This window comes from Haliotis cracherodii, unplaced genomic scaffold (genome assembly GCF_022045235.1).
Source record: "Haliotis cracherodii isolate W230 unplaced genomic scaffold, xgHalCrac1.p SCAF_9, whole genome shotgun sequence".
NCBI classification, from domain to species: domain Eukaryota; kingdom Metazoa; phylum Mollusca; class Gastropoda; order Lepetellida; family Haliotidae; genus Haliotis; species Haliotis cracherodii.
The window spans coordinates 35,299,754-35,318,476 of NW_027266343.1; the positions used below are offsets into that span (position 1 = coordinate 35,299,754).

Sequence of the window (18,723 nt, forward strand, 5' to 3'; positions counted from 1 at the left end):
TCGCGGAATAATGTTTATTATATCAATACATTTAACTGATACGATGATATGAGCTTAGTACATGCATGGATGATAATACATCATCAAGAAAACAACAGTGACACGGGGAATGCATCATCGGATACAGAACAGCCAATAATCACGATTAAAGGACATGAGTGAGTGAGTGAATATGATTTAACGCCGCTTTTAGCAATACTCCAGCAATATCACGGCGGGGGACACCAGAAATGGGCTTCACACATTGTACCCATGTCGGGAATCGAACCCGGGTCTTCGGCGTGACGAGCGAACGCTTTAACCACTAGGCTACCCGACCGCCCCTAATCACGTTTAAAGGACATGAGTTTCAAGTGTTTTTTAGCATTATTCCAGCTCTTTCACGGGTTTCATCACTGAGGCCTCGGTGTTATCCTGACTGGAAAAATAACAATCTCATTGAAATCAGATCTTATATATTTGTACTCCTAGACCATACCTTTCTGCATAAAGATCTGAAGACATTTCCATAGGATGTCGCGTCAGGTGAAATTTCTTAATTCAGCCAATTAGCGTTAAAGCTTCTAAATTCTCGGAACGAGTAAGAGAGTGAGTGAGTATGGTTTAAGGCCGCTTTTGGCATTATTTCAGCAATATCACGGAGGACGAGTAAGCGAAAGCATTCAGACAAGCATATCTCATTTCTGTATCTTAAAAACGAATAAAATCGGGGACATCCGAATGCAAAAGAATAAAGCCGCCCTGTTATATTGTGGATATTCTATACCATTGTTGTTTCTTAGCGCAACGGTATCTACACCAAAACAGGTGTACTATAGTGTATATTTGTGTTCTGTGGCGTTTTCCTTTGCAAAGATAAATAAATCCGAAATGAAGCCCAATTATATCAGAAAACACATTTTCAGGTTAACAGATGTAAAGTGAACAGAATAAATGTTTTTTATTTTGACGATCAGAACACGTCGTGTCGAAAAATGAAATAATTTATATAGATTATGATAATCATGATGCATGGGAGATCAAGTCAAGGGTCACGGAGCGGGTTCTGTGCGCATGTCTCTGCCCCATAACTGATAACCTGCACACTGTCATGCTTGTCGGGACTGACTTCCGGTTCCGGATCAGACGACCCTGACCTTGAACATGTGACACAAGACGTAAGTTTCGTCCGCAATCGCTCCATCATAATACCGTACACAAATGGATTGATGCAGGCGTTGCACACAGCGACACAGTATGTTGCAATGAATACTTGAGATGACATGATCATGGTGTCAGCAGCTCCATCATACAGGATGAGGATCATGGAGATGAAGATCGGCGACCACATGATCCCAAACAACAGGACCAAGAGGAAGAGGGTTTTTACAACTTTAAAGTCCCGGATGTCACGTCGGCGTCTTACGTTCAAAGAGTTCATCCATTTGCTCGACAGATTTCTTTGATTTTGTATAATAACGCCCCTTATGTTCCAAAACTTTCTAAAGATTTGGAAATAGCTCCACGACAGGAGAAGTAAGGGCAAGATAAATCCACAGATGCACACAACAGACGTGAAGAGGAAAGACACTTTGAACTTGTTCTGTCGCGGCCACACCAGCGTGCATATGTCGACCTTGGTGGTTCCCATGGGGACACTCCTGACGTTGAAGTAGACGGCGAGAGGGGAGAAACTGATGAAGGCGAATGCCCAGACAACACCGAGGATGAGTATAGATAACCTTGGGGTCAGTCTTGTTCTTGATCGCCGGACAATGCACATGTATCGGTCAATGCCAATCAGCGTCATCGTCCAGATGTCCACGAAGGCGCACACCGATCCCATGTACACTAAAAGACTGCACATTTCCGACCCGAACACCCATTTCTCCGTTATTCGTGTCACCGCAATGAAGGGTGCGACTCCAGTGAAACACAAATCAGCAATTGTCAGGTTGCAAATGAAGCATGTCGTGGTGCCTCGGTTTCGTCTGTGTAGCACGAGCTGCACGAACACAACGATGTTTCCGACAAGGGAGATAACTGTGAGTAGGAAGAAAATCGTGGCTTCAAGGCGGCCCAGACTCGGAGATGTTCGGTTGAATTCGGAGAAGAAGGTGAAGAAGCTTCTGTTTCCCCAGCCGTGCACGACGTCGACGTCGAAGAAGTAGGAGGAGTTGAGGTGGCTGTATTTGGAGCCCTCGGCCACCATAGTGCTAGCTGAAAGTAGACAAATGTATTATTCAAACCGCTCAATAAACTGATGTATTTGCGTTATGATGGGAGTCTCTGTTACATTGATATTAACGATGGAACATATGGGATGAGGCGGTATCAACCAAAATGTACATAAATGGTTATAGCTGGGAGTATAAATATACGGGTGGCCTAGCCGTCTAACCGTAACTCTTTGTTCGGCAGAAACATATGATTTTGGTTCGAATCCCATCCGCCCGAACATGTTTCTAGGTTCGTCGGTACCAAAAACGTGTTCGTGGGTTGCAGTATGATATGCGTCAGTATTAACCAACAAACTGATGTTCTTGAGTATAGCTAGGAGTCTCTGTTACATTGATATAAACGTACAGCATTTGTGATTAGTCAACATACTAATTTCGTTAAGCAGAGATGGGAGATATTAACATATATACGATGCGGGGGCACGGGTGGCCCAGTCGTTTAAGGCGCCGCGATTCGCTGTGCAGAGTTGCGTCCCTTAGGCACGCCAGAAACCTAAGATTGTGGGTTCGAATCCCGGTTCGCCCTGATTATGTTTCTAGGTTTGTCAGCACCAAACCCGTGCTCGTGGGTTTCACCGAAGTGGTAAACGCCTAGGACCTGCATCACGTCGGGCTTTCCTCCCACATTAAGCTGACACGCCGCGATATAACTGGAATAATGTTAAAAGCGGCGTTTAACCCAACTCACTCGCTCACATACGATACAAGGTGGCCCAGTCGTTTAAGGCGCCGAAATTCGCTGTGTAGAGTTGTGTACCTTGTACACGCCAGGAATCTATTTTTCTGGTTTCGTGTCCCTGTTTCTAGGTTACAAAAGCGGTAAACGTCTAGGACCTGCATCACTTCGTGCCTTCCTCGACATTAGGCTGACGTGTCGTGATATAACTGGGATCCTCTTCAAAGCCAACTCACTCACTCACTCACTCACTAATAACATACAGTACACTCATGTACAGCGTATAAATAGGAATCTCCGTTACATTGTCATCCATATCACGTTACTTAGTTATGTCCAAAATATCATCTGTGTTCCACGTGTAGTAATCTCAGACAACATGGTCTGCTGGAGAGCTGCAGTGTATCATTTCTAGTCTGTAACATGACAATGAGATCACGAAACTGGAGGAACCTTTTGTTACCATCGCGTTGTGCGAGCGAGCTCTAATATTCTTTACACAGATATCGCATTAAGCATACGGTCTACTAGACTTAAATCTCGTCTCTGAAATGAACATATTTTACAGAAAAAAGTTCTTAAATTATAGTTATAAAATATAATAAAATGGAGCCCAGAGACTTTCTCCCCGATACTGCAATAATTAAAACAAACTCTTGCCAAACATTATAGACTTGGATGGGTTATATTGGATTTATTTGTTTCAGGCTCTGTATGACAGACGAACGGTCTACCAGACCTCAACAGGCATTCTTCATGTATGTATCACCATGGGAAGTCTGTAATTGTAGGTTTATTTATAACACTATTAAAGTCTGTTTTACAATCCGAATGCCAAAGGTCCTCAAGTGCTTATTGAGGCATATGCCACACGCAGGCTGCAGAGGCTAGCAGGTGATGCATTTTGACATGTAGCCCAAACTCGCCCTGGAAGTACGGCATCACCACCTCCTCCCCTCACCTCCCCACCCAACCCCACCCCACACACTTCGGCGTCTCAAGCGGGTGAGGGGTAACTGACATCATTGCAATTCACATTTTTGTGAATAAAGATAATTATCATGAACGATTAATGTGACTTCAGTTTGTTGCGATGTTTCCCGATGTAATTTAAAACGATCTGAAACTTGGTCAATTATTTGCAATTAGAACCGGAATCTGTGGTCTGAGTTGATATGCACACCCAAAAACTATCACGACTATCCCTAGCGCACCCCTGTCGGCTGTACCTTGCACGTGGGCCCGCACCTTAAAAAAATGCCTTATTTACGTAAGCCGTTTTGAGTAATTCAATTAACGTGACGAAATTAGATACTTTAAGTAAATTAACTGTATACAATAAAACAATCTGCGTAGAACCATGGGTTGTGAGTCTATACTGGCCTAGAATCACCACGGTCAGACAAGCATTGGTTGTGAGTCTATACTGTCCTACAATCACTACGGGAAGACAAGCATAGGGTTGTGAGTCTATACTGGCCTAGAATCACCACGGTCTGACAAGCATGGGGTTGTAAGTCTATACTGTCCTAGAATCACCATGGGAAGACAAGCATGGGGTTGTGAGTCTATACTGACCTGGAATCACCATGGGAAGACAAGCATGGGGTTGTGAGTCTATACTGGCCTAGAATCACTACGGTCTGACAAGCATGGGGTTGTGAGTCTATACTGTCCTAAAATCACCATGGGAAGACAAGCATGGGTTGTGAGTCTATACTGTCCTAGAATCATCATGGGAAGACAAGCATGGGTTGTGAGTCTATACTGTCCTAGAATCACCATGGGAAGACAAGCATGGGTTGTGAGTCTATACTGTCCTAGAATCACCATGGGAAGACAAGCATGGGTTGTGAGTCTATACAGTCCTAGAATTACCACGGGAAGACAAGCATGGGGTTGTGAGTCTATACTGGCCTAGAATCACCATGGGAAGACAAGCATGGGTTGTGAGTCTATACTGACCTGGAATCACCATGGGAAGACAAGCATGGGTTGTGAGTCTATACTGTCCTAGAATCACCACGGGAAGACAAGCATGGGGTTGTGAGTCTATACTGTCCTACAATCACCATGGGAAGACAAGCATGGGTTGTCAGTCTATACTGACCTGGAATCAGCATGGGAAGACAAGCATGGGTTGTGAGTCTATACTGTCCTAGAATCACCACGGTCAGACAAGCATGGGTTGTGAGTCTATACTGTCCTAGAATCACCATGGGAAGACAAGCATGGGTTGTGAGTCTATACTGTCCTAGAAAAACCACGGTCAGACAAGCATGGGTTGTCAGTCTATACTGGCCTAGAATCACCACGGTCTAACAAGCATGGGGTTGTGAGTCTATACTGTCCTACAATCACCATGGGAAGACAAGCATGGGGTTGAGAGTCTATACTGACCTGGAATCACCACGGTCTGACAAGCATGGGGTTGTGAGTCTATACTGTCCTAGAATCACTACGGGAAGACAAGCATGGGGTTGTGAGTCTATACTGGCCTAGAATCACTACGGGAAGACAAGCATGAGGTTGTGAGTCTATACTGTCCTAGAATCACCACGGTCTGACAAGCATGGGTTGTGAGTCTATACTGTCCTAGAATCATCACGGGAAGACAAGCATGGGGTTGTGAGTCTATACTGTCCTAGAATCACCACGGTCAGACAAGCATGGGTTGTCAGTCTATACTGTCCTAGAATCATCACGGTCAGACAAGCATGGGGTTGTGAGTCTATACTGTCCTAGAATCACCAATGGGAAGACAAGCATGGGGTTGTGAGTCTATACTGACCTGGAATCATCACGGGAAGACAAGCATGGGGGTGTGAGTCTATACTGACCTGGAATCACCACGGTCTGACAAGCATGGGTTGTGAGTCTATACTGTCCTAGAATCACCATGGTCAGACAAGCATGGGTTATGAGTCTATGCTGTCCTAGAATCACCATGGTCAGACAAGCATGGGGTTGAGTCTATGCTGTCAATTAGTACCCCTTAGGTACAGTATGACATAGTACAGTCAATTCATACGCCTTTAGTACAGTCAACACAGATCGTATAGTACAGTAGGATAGTGAACAGTCAACTTGCACACATCTAGTACCGTAACATAGAGTGCAGTCAACTCGTACACATTTACTGTGGGACAAAGTACGTCATGTATACATCTAGTACAGTATGAAAGAGTACAGTCAATTCAAACCCTATTAGTACAGTAGGACATAGTACAGTCAACACAGATCGTACAGTACAGTAGGATAGTGAACAGTCAACTTGCACACATCTAGTACAGTATGATATAATACAGTCAATTCATCCCCCTTTAGTACAGTAAGACATAGTACTGTCAACTTGCACACATCTAGTACACTCTGTACGGTACAGTACATGGTAAAGCATAGCACACATATTACTAAAGAGGAGAAATAACACATCCAAACTCGTAATAAAGAAGACTCGAGACCACAGAAAATACACATAGGCTATACGAATAATCTACATCACCAAAGCGGAAATGTACAACACATTCATAATTCAATTAAAGACCAAAACAATAAATAACTGTTCTCCTCGATACGAATGTGGTCCATCAATGACTGTAGTGTTGTGGCAACACAAAGAACCATGATTTCACAAACAGGATCCATTAACGCTGTACATAATGATCGTAAATAAAATGTGACATCTCTCGGCAAGATTAGTCACTGTGAATGGAAAAAGACTTTAGCGTGTCTACATTACGAGTTTAAATTTTTATCAGATTTAAATCTAAATGCTTTACTCTGTCCAAATTGAAATAAGGGGTCGTTGTGAATCATATTGAGCCAAGGGCATATATTAGCTACAGCTTGTCTACATTTCCAGTTGTAACGTTTTACCACATAGGTATTTGTAAAATCTAAATAATTTAATCTTTACAAATGTAAATACGGGGTTGTTGTTCATTCTTTTGCGCCAGACGCATATTTTATCACACAGGCATACAGGGAGTCGCTCGCTTTGTTAAGATTCGCATGAAAGCATAATAATAAATGATATCTAACTGTTGTCAAATATGTTAAACTACGCATGAATAAAGCCAAATGTTCTCTATACTTCCCGTGGTAATGTTTTAGCAAATGTATAAAAATGCATATTTTCCTCTTACGTGTAGTTACATTACAGCGATGACGTCATCTTCCAAGCCATTGAGGTTTCCCTTTCATCTTGCCGAAACCAATACGCCGAAATGAGGATTAATTCACTTTTTGTTTGATATAACACGCTGTATCTTTGATGATTGTGTTTTAAGTCTTAAGTGAGTACACCAATTTGGTGATAGATTACGAAAAAATGCCTTTAAAGAATTCACGATGCATGACGACAGTGCGAGTTGCACAGAGAACAAACACATTTCAGAAGACACCCTTAAAGGGATTTTCATGACAATAAATAAAGAAGAAATCTTGCAAAGACAGTAATAACATAAACTAGAAGTGCGACTATTCACGTCGTTAACATAAATGTATATATCGGTAAACAATGAAAATAATTTCAAAATGCATGAATACATATTCAAAAATCCTACCTCGACATAAACACACATCTGTCCGTGGCGGCTCCACTTGAAACATTGACACGTGACATGACGTCACAAGTGTTTTTGGTGTCAATTTCGTTTCTTTCCGGAATTTAATTACACGCACCTCAGTCAAGCAAATCGCTCACACACAACCATTAAAACTCCACACAAATCTGTGATCGGCTGTGATACTGGGACACTGAACGCAGAACAAACCAAGTGATTATTTTTTTTCCGTTTGAGTGGTTTTATATATACCGAGTGTTTCTGCTTTGTCTGGTCCGGAGCAACTTCCCGTGGCGGCAAGCCGACAGGTTTGCACCAGATGTTTAACAGCCAGAAAAATAAACTCCTAGTCTAAACATACTCAATTTAAAGTTCTAATTTCTCAAGGAAGACATAATTAAAGCTTCGACACATGTTTGTTTATAAACATATGTCTGTCCAGACATTACAAACATTGATAGGTTTTCCATTCAAATGTGATTTAAAGTCAAGGAAGATTGTTTTTACAAGTTGACTATCCCTCTGTCCGTCCAAAACCTCAGATCAAAGGGATTAGCCTACGTTAGAAACTCGATACAGAAAGAGCCTTGCACAAAATGTAACATCGAAGAAATGGCTCTCGCCAGACAGACATGTGTCATGGATTGATAACGTGTGAAGAGTGAGTGAGTATGGTTTCACGCCGCTTAAAACAATATTCCAGCAATATCATGGCGGGGGACACCAGAAATGGGTCTCACACACTGTACCCAAGTCGGGAATCGAACCCGGGTCTTCGGCGTGACGAGCGAACGCTTTAACCACTAGGCTACCCGACCGCCCCTTACGTGTGAAGAGAATACTCAGTTCTACGGTATTGTATCTGACCTGGGTTTATAATATTTCATTCAAAACTTCGATACTCCTTTTGTTAATATTATCTTGATGTTGTGTTGGAGATATGTCAGTACGTTATGAATTTAAATAAGCAAACATCATCACGAAATGTGTTCACACAATTTGGAAATTTTGAAGTTAGTTTAATGTACATGTATATAGGTATGTAGAACTATGAACAATGACTTGGTATTTCATAATAAGTGGGGGCGGTGGGGTAGCCTCGTGGTTAAAGCGTTAAAACTTAAGTTTGCAGTGTTCCGGCGACTGATGTAAGCCTAGTAACGTTTTGATAACGTTTGTCATGTTTTGATCAAATCGATTTTTCAAGTGTATACTTTCTTTTGCCCGGCAGTTTATATTGTGTGCAAAATATGACGCCATACGTCGACATAGAGCAAACACATATGTTGAACCCTACCCTAACACCCTTTTTTTAGCCTCGCCAAAACATATATAACTAGTGTTCAAGTCTGAAACGATTAAATTGCAACACTCACAATTAATATGCAACAATGAAAGTTGTAATATTATATAATATTTTGGCAAGTATTCATAAGATTAATTTCGGCGAACTATCTGTGCAATACACACAGAAATAATTTGACCTGTGCATACTTGTCTAAAAATAATTATCCCGTTCTTGTTTTTAAAATTACTAACATTATTAAAGTAATAAAAAGTTTGCAACATCGGGTAAAATGTTGAATCTTAATCATGACACCTCGAACACACTTGAAAACACTGATAGTTGTCCTAAACCTATTGTTTCTACTTAATCATTATTCTTATTATGCCCCCGTAAAGATGCGGGTTAGAAGAGGCAACTTGATGGTACATGTCATCGTACCCCATTTACGTAGATCGATGCTCATGGTATCAATCATTGGATTGTCTGGTCTAGACTCGATTATTTACAGGCGGCGGTCATATAGCTGGAATATTGCTTAGTGCGGCCTTAAACAAGATACAAACAGTATTATCATGGAGAGAATATGTTTTGTTGAATGCCTATCACCACACCTTGAATATATGTGTCGTCATAAGCATGCACGCAATCTCTCAGCCGGTGTCAGCCATGTTGTATCTGCAAAAACCTGCTTCTTGTAAAATGATCTATGTTTTTGGCAGAGGTTTCAGAGAAAAACATGTTTTCCAAAAAACACACGACGACATTCAAACACGCTGAAGACTTTTAGTGCAGAGGAGCTGAACCGAAGTTACAATATGTCGTCATGCGACTCGTCACTGCAAATGATGAAACGTGTGTGTTGGTTGAACAATGCTTGAGGTAATGAACTGGTTCTCGCACTATAGAGCGTGTCCGCGGATCAGACACACCGTCACGGCCTAGTCTACTCGTCATAGAGTGCTTCCTTCCTGAGCTGCTTTGCCCTAATCAGATGAAACAAGGCAATACACGCGGGATCAACCACCCCAGAAGGAGAAGGGACCGAGTTCGTGATCGGGCATGCCACTTGACATCACCAGCTCACTTATACAATTATCGCATGGAAGTTGATCTGTTGTAAGAAGTCGGCTTCCTGAATAACCATAAATATTTTTTTTTACTTCAACTATCAGCTGTTATTGTTGTATTCAGAATGGATAACATGAATGACCTCCGGATAAGCCTGGTCCCCGCAGGAGACGGAATGCAGTCATCGGGTGGTCATCTGAGTGTGTCCAGACTGGGAGGGTGGCGAGCACGGGGAGGTTCACTGTGCTAGTAATCTGTCTTACAGACCCTGATACAAATATATATCAAATACAGCCCATGAAAGTCTATAATGTTTGGCAAGTCTAGATCACTGCAGTATCAGAAAATGAAGGAGTTACTGGGCTCCTTTTTATTATATTTTTATTAAGATAACTGAACAACTGTTTTTTATGTACGATATGTTCATTTCAGAGACTAGATGTTAGTCTACTGTGCTAGCTGCTAAGACTCGAGTTGTGTATTTGTTTTTTCGTTGCATGTAGATAATGGTGGTACATGTGCTACGACAATGAATGGTATCAACGAAGCATTATAAAAAAAATCGATTAATTTATTTCTCTTCCCCCAAACTTCATTCTCTCTCTCTCTCTCTCTCTCTCTCTCTCTCTCTCTCTCTCTCTCTCTCTCTCTCTCTCTCTCTCTCTCTCTCTCTACCCCTCCTCTCCACTCACTAACATTACTCCTCGCTCTCTTTTTCCCTCCTCTCTCTCTCTCTCCTTCCCTCTATCTCATTCCCTCTCTCCTTACCCTCTCTCATTTCCCCCCTCTCTCCACTCACCTACTCCCTACTCCCCCCTCTCACTCTCGCCACTCTCTCCCGTTACTAATCTGTCTCTTTCTTCCACTCCCTCTCCCCCCCCCCCTCCTCTCACTCTCTTTCCCCTCTCTTTCCCTCACACTCTGCCTCTCTTTAACCTCTCTCTCCACTCACTCACGTTACTCCTCGCTCTCTCTTTTTCCCTCCTCTATCTATCTCTCTCCTTCCCTCTCTCTATCTCCTTCCCCTCTCCCATTTCCCCTCCACTCACCTACCCCCCACTCCCCTCTCTCTCTCGCCACTCTATCCCTCTCTCATTCACTCTCTTTCCATCACACTCTGTTTCCCTTTACCTCTCTCTCTCCACTCTCTCACATTACTCCTCGCTCTTTCTCTCCTCCCCCTCTCTCTCTCTCTCCTACCCCTCTCTCCCCTTCTCCCCCCTCCCTCTCTCTCATAAATTATCGCCACATTCTCACAGTACAAAGTCGTGTTACTCACGTTTTCAATAATAATCTCCTGGCCCTCTAAACGTGTTCACGTTCTCCTATCAACTTTCCTTTCCTTTTAGTGTCAAAGACCAAAAGATCCATTACCTCCAGTTGTGAAAGACGTTCCGTCAATAACTTCATACACAGGCATATGTTCCATTACTGATATCAAAGCTCGTGGGACAATTTCTGTCCAGAATATGATTGACATCTGGTTATGTACAACCCCATCCATATGTCCTGCAAATGCCGACCAAATCTGACATTTGACACCCCGCCTATTGAGTTCTCTTGAAGGCTGGAGAAACACGAATAATATAAACTGTTGTGAAACGCGAGAAGAATTTGTCTCGATCGTGGTCTATTGTTTCTGTGGCTGTAAGGCCAGGGGTGAAGTTTGAGTGGAGAGTGACGGGTTTCGTCTCCTGTTTAAAATGATGCTCGTCCATATGCTGAACTTGCTTGTTTTTCTACTCCGTCGTGTTCAAGAGTCGGTCGTCTGGACACATGAAGTGGTTCGGTAAGGGCTCGCTAAAGTTAGAGGCTCGAATGTCTTGTTATGGGAAAATACTGCTTCAACCTCATACTTGCATTAAAATTATAAAACTTTGACATGAAAACAATAGAAAACCGACACGAAGAGACGTGCCATTTTAATATTCTGGCGCCTGAGGTTTGTCGACGACAGATCACTGCGACAATGCATATAATCTATAGAGTAGGAGCCGAACTATTTTTTTTCACACAACTGCCTTTTTTTCACCAGTGAGCTCAAACACTTTTTTTCATTTATGTCCTGTAATATCTTGAACAAAATACCCGACCCCACCCCACCCCACCCCCCATAAATCCACAGATGATAAGATAGACAGAAAGTTCACTCAATTTCATGATTAGAGATCTAGAGAAGGCGTGTGGGAATACTGCTTAACGTAGAAAGGATGCTGTACATAGCAAAACGGAATATCATATGGTATACATTATAGATGATGATTTCAATTGTCAACAGGTGTGTGACATCTTCGCATTATGTCACTCCAGCGCAGTACATGAATAGAATATTCCAGTGGGAGATAAAACTATCACAACGAAACAGAGTTGAGTAAGATGGATTCTACGTCGTTTTAGAAATATTCCACGTCGACCCCACTACGCTACCCCATTTCCCCCAGTGAAAGATTTGGACAACCAAACGACGATGTTTAATTGAGTGAGTGAGTACGTCTTTACGCCGCTTTTAGCAATATTCCAGCAATATTACGGCTGGGGACACCAGAAATAGACTTCACACATTGCAACCACAGTCGGGAATCGAACCCGGGTTTTCGACGTGACGAGCGAACGCTTTAACCACTAGGCTACCCGACCGCCCCATGCATTATTGTGAAATAGGTAAAAAAAACTATACAGATTATTGAGTTTGTATCATCAAAGCTCAATAAAAAGCAACTATAGTAACGTGTACTACACAAAAGAAGTTAAGGACCACCCGATTCTTTCATTTTACTCTTCTCAATCTGTGATGCCAAGACAGATTAACTATAGCAATATGAAAGAATGGCGTGGTTCTTAACTTCTTTTGAGTAGTATATAGATGAATATGTGTGAGTGAGGTGGGTTTCTCGACGTTTCCGTAGTATTCCAGTACCAAGGGACACCATAAATGGGCTTCACACATTTTATTTATGAGGGGAATCGAACCCAAGTCTTCGGCGTAACGAGCGAACGCTTTAACCACTCAGATGATACTTAAAACGACACTTACCTGTATTCCCCTGATATAACAACTGTAAGGCAAATATCCTGTGATCTTCCTATCACACATAACTACTGACTACAACGGAACTATACACAATCCATGCATCTATAAACCTCTCCTCCATCTATGAATACACCAAGTGCAACCTTTTGTCCCCCTCTGTACCAGACACCATTCAGAATTGTGTACTTTTGAACTGTATCATATCCCATTGACAAGTCTAAAGTTAATTTCGTTCAAACTTCGTACCAGCCCAGGTCACACTGAACAAGACAGGACTAATTACCGCTTCTACTTGAACCGGGTTCCATCGCTTTGGTCAGACTCGACTAGCTTCCCGGTTCGACATCGGTTTGACATCCTCATCAACAACGGCAGACATCCTCTTCACTGCCTGATGGTTAACACATTATCTTAGGGGGACGGGGTACAGATAACGGTGCCGATGGGGGACCGTATTGGATAACCCCTTGGGTAAAGCATGTGTTGAGGGGAATCTTTTGGTGAATGAAAGATGATGCTGACGTTAGTTCTGTTTTCCTCGTTATGGCGTAGATCAAGTTGACGTGTCACCCTAGATGGTGTGAATGGGATGGGGTACTTGTATTGGTTGTCACTGTTGAAGGCGTTAGGAGAGGAAAAATGGAACTGGCTCAAAAAAAATAATAAAAGGACTATATAACTACAACAAACTACCACATGAAGCGTATCATATCAACGTTACACGCTATACATCATGAGAACAGAATCAGAAAAACCTCACAGACTTTGCGAAGTCTTTAAATCTTGGAATAAAACAAAATGTAGCAAAATGAATACCGTTTGAAAACTAATGATTGTGCCAATTCTAATATGAAACTAATTACTTTCATTGTATACATACACCCAAAAGTTCACTTCCGGGTCGCCATGCCGGAAGACGACTGACAACATTATGCGCCTTAAAGCATGTTTTACGCAATTGTAGACTATACTCAATTTAATCTACACAGTAGAACACTTGCATAAGTTACTTTCAATGACTTAAATGACTATAATGTTGCCGTTCCCTGGGCTGGACTAGCGACCTATTTATTGCTGAAGCTTATTACTTGCAGAGTGTCGGAAGCTGGCTCGCCCTGAGGTGTTTTTTGTCTACTTTCCCTCATAGAACTTCAAAACACAAAACCTTGTTCCGCTACGACACCCACTTCCTTGTTGTGTAGGGCAAGGAATGTTTTAACTCCGTGTGATTCAACATTATTGTTTAAGTCAGATACGTGGCTTATCCTGGCGAGGTTATCATCCCTATGAAAATAATTAATATAAAAAAATATATACAATCCCTGCATTAAACTATGATAGATAATTTGTTTGCTTAACGCCGCACTTAGCAATATTACAGTTTATGTACGGTCTGTCTGTATAGCATCGATTTTGGACCACAGAAACCAGTGATTGATATATGCAACGTCTCTCGTCGTCGGATAGACTAACGCTTAGTCTCTGAAAATATATAATTGTGATAGAAATTAAAAAATTCATTTAAAATTAAAAGGAGCCCAAGTGAGATGGGTGATCCGATCTGACCCTTTGGGAAATCTAGACTTGCATCATTTAGGGCAAAATCATTACACTTAGGCTTGGGCGGAAGGAAATATAATACAGTTAAGGGAGTGTGACTAGCCGTCGGGGTACAATGACACAATCAGTTAAGTCACTGACTCTGACCAACCAAAAAAATGGCTTGATAATGGTCATCACAATGTGACGGAACACAATCTTAAAATAATGTTTCTAGCTTTTACTCGCTTGGTCGTAAGTGATTGAGTATTCGAGCCATTGATCTACAGATAAAAGAATTATTTGAATAACATGATTTTGGAATAAAATAGATTTGATAAAGGCGAGGTCTCTTAAATTTGATTTCTACATTGTCACCTAACTGCACGTAATTTCAAACCCAAGTATGTTATCTTTTATACAATTTGTCTCCTGGTTAATCCTGTATATGTGCCCCACCGGTGGCACCCGTCATAAATACACGCAAAGGCAGGTCAATTGTTCACGAGAACATATGGTACAAGTTAAAATAGAGAATTACATCAAACATAATTTCTGTCACTGATGCGTCAAATTTGGAAATGTGCCCCATATGTCTATATTGAACTTTTTTAAAGTTTTACTACTTCTTAGACCCTGAATGTTTTAACTTCGATCAAACAACTTATCATGCTAATATATTCATGTTGTACTGAAATTAAGATATATGTTTCATTAATATTTACTTGAACCATGCTGTGTGTCTACTTAGTGTCATTCCCCTGCCATGTGACTCTAGTGCCTGTTTCCGTCTTCATGTTCAATTCCACAGTTGTAAATTCCTGGAATTGTTGGCCATGAACCCTGAAGTTCTAGTGCCGTTGTTTCATTTACAGGCGCCATTTCATCTTCCAGTAAGACGTCATCGCCGACATACCATGACGATCAGAGGAATGTTATGAATGCTAAAAAACCTTCCCTAAAACACGAATTTATTTTTCTTCAAATCATAAATATCTTACGTATTTATGTAGAGTCAAATTAAGTCGACATCTTTTTTTACAGATTTCCCCAATAATGTTTAATCACGGGACGTAGGGACCTAGAATAATATAGAGTGAATCTGGAATTGATGAAGTACGTTGATATAATACTACCGTTGGAACCTGACACCGAATGAAAAAGCTGCGACTGTGGAATATGTGATTTTGGGTAGACAATTCCAAGAAACGCTCGGTGACATGTTTTGAAAGAAAACACATAGGGGGTATGTTTTGTCTGTACGGCGCGACGATTCCTGTTAATATCAAAGACATGTTATGGTAAAAGGTTCTTTTCGTGTTCCGTGTCATCTAGTTCTCCGAGGGGCAAAACAAACGCGGTCATTTATTTTTTAACCAAGAACTACTTTTTAGTTGTTAATTAAGTTACGTTCACGAAGGAGCGTTTCGTGAAAAAAAACACAAATATAAATGTAAAGCGGAAGTGATATGCTCCTAAAGGTTAATGTACATAACACACGACGGATGTGAACTGAGCACACAGTCATGCTGCAGATAAGCAATTACACGTACATGGACGATTCCTTTGTGAACATGTGCTGACTAAAGGGGACGAACCACGGATGTGAGTTTCATCACACTGTTAATTGTTTGGTTCGTACAAAAAACTTTCGCAAGAGGCCTGAGCAATGTTAATTAATACAGAATAAGGTCGCAATGAGGTCTGATTTTGATTTGTGCAGAAACAGGTAGCACAGGTCTAATATTAATTTGTGCATGTTTTCGCAATGGCGCCTAATATTAATTTGTGGATATTTTCGCAATAAAGGTCCAATACATATACGTGTATATGAAGACGCTTACACCGTGCTTAGACTGTCACTTTGTAATGAAAACATTTCTTTAAAATAATTATAATTCTTTTTCTTGGAAAGAATCTTTCCTCTTCTGCTGTGTTCATATCAAGAGAACTAGACTTGGTTAGTTTGATCTAGACTTGCCTATGCTTTTATTAAAAGACAATGCCTAAAAAATATAAATTCCACAGTCATGGTGCAGGACGAACAGCCCGCTCTATGTCTTAGCATGAATAATCGTTGAATAAATAATGGAATGTGCGTTATGCTTAACAATCGGGGCAGTCGGGTAGCCTAGTGGTTGAAGCGTTCGCTCGTCACGCCGAAGACCCGGGTTCGATTCCCGACATGGGTACAATGTGTGAAGCCCATTTTTTATGTCCCCCGCCGTGATATTGCTGTGTTATTGCTAGACGCGGCGTAAAACCATACTAACTCACTATGCTGACCAATCATAGAATAAACAATACCACGTGCGTGATGTTTTCCCCTGCACTATGTCCTAGTATGGGTAATCGTAGTACATAGAATGTCACGTGCATGTTTACACCCTGCACTACATATTACAATATTTAGGGGGCACGGGTGGCCCAGTCGTCTAAGGCACCGCAATTCGCTGTGCAGAGCTGCGTCCCTTGGGCACGCCAGAAACCTAGTATTGTGGGTTCGAATCCCGGTTCGCCCCGATTATGTTTCTAGGTTTGTCAGCACCTCGTGGGTTTCACCGAAGTGGTAAACGTCTAAGACCTGCATCACTTGGGGCTTTCCTCCCACATTAAGCTGACACGCCGCGATATGACTGGAATAATGTTAAAAGCGGTGTTAAACCCAACTCACTCACTATTAGAATATTTTCAGTAGCACAGATAAAGAAACTTTATAACGTAGCTTTACTCTGATAACTTACTATTCTGTAACATGTAAGTGCTGATTAGACTGAAGTAAGAGGGTGCTTGTATCAACGTTAACATAGACTCCTCCTACACACAATTTGATATAATAACGCTGGGATTATGTTTCTCCCATATGTTCAATGTTATAATGTAACACGACTATGCATGCATTCATCTACGTATGACCAAAGGTTTCTCGTTTGTCATTCATTAATTTTTCAAATCATATTCATGTGAACCGACACAAATACCACAACCAGCTTCAAACATGCGTGTGTGTGTGTGTGTGTATGTATGTATGTATGTATGTATATATATATATATATATATATATATATATATATATATATATATATATATATATATATATATATATATATATATATATATATATATCACGCATGACATGTACGTCTTCACATATGTATGTATGGTAGAACACGTGTTTGTATTTACTTATAACCATCCCATATGACTAGTAAATGTTTCGAAGTACAATTTAGGAATCGAAAACAAATATATCAACCAGATATGAAACAATAGACTTCCAGAATCACAAAAAAGCATTCATACTGAACCATACAATAAATGGAGTAATATAGAAACACAAATCAAACAACACTTCTGTCTGATATTCAGTGCTAAGTTGTAAACAGTTATAATGTCAAATCCTCACCTTCTGTAAACTCATACATAGGAAATCACGTGTACGTCAGCTTCTCTCAGTCACAAAACTTCAAAGCAAACTGCATTCAAATCCAAGAATAACGAAACTTCGCACGTCATTTCATCAACAATACGTGCTCTGTCAATGAACATTTCCACTGAACCGTGGCTACACCTGCTCTGTGCTCGCTCAGCCGAAGGTGTGTCGCGTGACGCGGGTCACAGCCAAGGTGTTCAACACGTGTGGAGGAACGACGGCACTGATGTGAACTGGTCTGTCGCTTCCTCTTCCAATAGCTACCAGGTGCTGCCGCCTGGCTCTGTAGCACCGCGTGGAGGACCTTCTGGACGGCGGCTGGTCGACCGCCACTGGCAGGGCACTGAGGGGGAGTTTGGGTGCATTTTGTAAAGGTCTACGATGTACTGTAGATATTCCATTTGCTGAAACGGATGTTCTGATTCTCTGGTATTGTCTTATAGACTTTGGTGTATCTTTAAAATTGTAAATGTTAAACAAATATTTTATCAGTAATTATTATTATATTTTGGCATATGGCATAAATATTCAGAGTTGAGATGAAATGGTAATTAACGTCGCGTCCAAGATTATTGTGTGTGTGTGTGCTTGTACTAGTCCGGACTATTCATATTGCTAGCCCTCTGAGATATCATGCCGCACTCAGACACAGTATACTCACTCCGAGCCGAACAGTACTTGTTTTAGCCTAACGCCAGACAGGATACCAACAAATACAATCTTTTAACGTCTTTTGGGCTAACGCAGCCGGGGATCGAACCTAGGAACTTCCGCTCTCCTGGCGGACGCTCTACCACTAGACCACAGAGGCGGTCTAAATATTCGAACGGCTTCGAACCCACCAGTGTCATTAACTGAACGGCAGTGATATAACTGAACATTGTTTAGAGCTCACTGATGG

The 18,723-nt window shown here is 41.5% G+C and overlaps 1 protein-coding gene across 4 annotated transcripts; it reads right to left on the reverse strand.

Moving 5' to 3' along the window:
- Positions 1 to 896: 896 nt before the first annotated feature.
- On the reverse strand, positions 897 to 18,150 carry LOC139452435 (free fatty acid receptor 4-like). Of its 4 annotated transcripts, none has more exons than XM_071233908.1 (2): positions 17,796 to 18,150; positions 897 to 2,199 (listed from the first exon to the last, which is right to left on the reverse strand). In XM_071233908.1, the coding sequence occupies exons 1-2, from the start codon at positions 17,812 to 17,814 to the stop codon at positions 1,025 to 1,027; spliced, it is 1,194 nt and encodes a 397-aa protein (XP_071090009.1). In that variant the 5' UTR covers positions 17,815 to 18,150; the 3' UTR covers positions 897 to 1,024. The 4 variants fall into 4 exon arrangements, with proteins under 4 accessions (XP_071090009.1, XP_071090010.1, XP_071090011.1 ...); XM_071233909.1 differs by lacking the exon at positions 17,796 to 18,150 and adding an exon at positions 12,854 to 13,039; XM_071233910.1 differs by lacking the exon at positions 17,796 to 18,150 and adding an exon at positions 11,099 to 11,162.
- Positions 18,151 to 18,723: the final 573 nt, after the last annotated feature.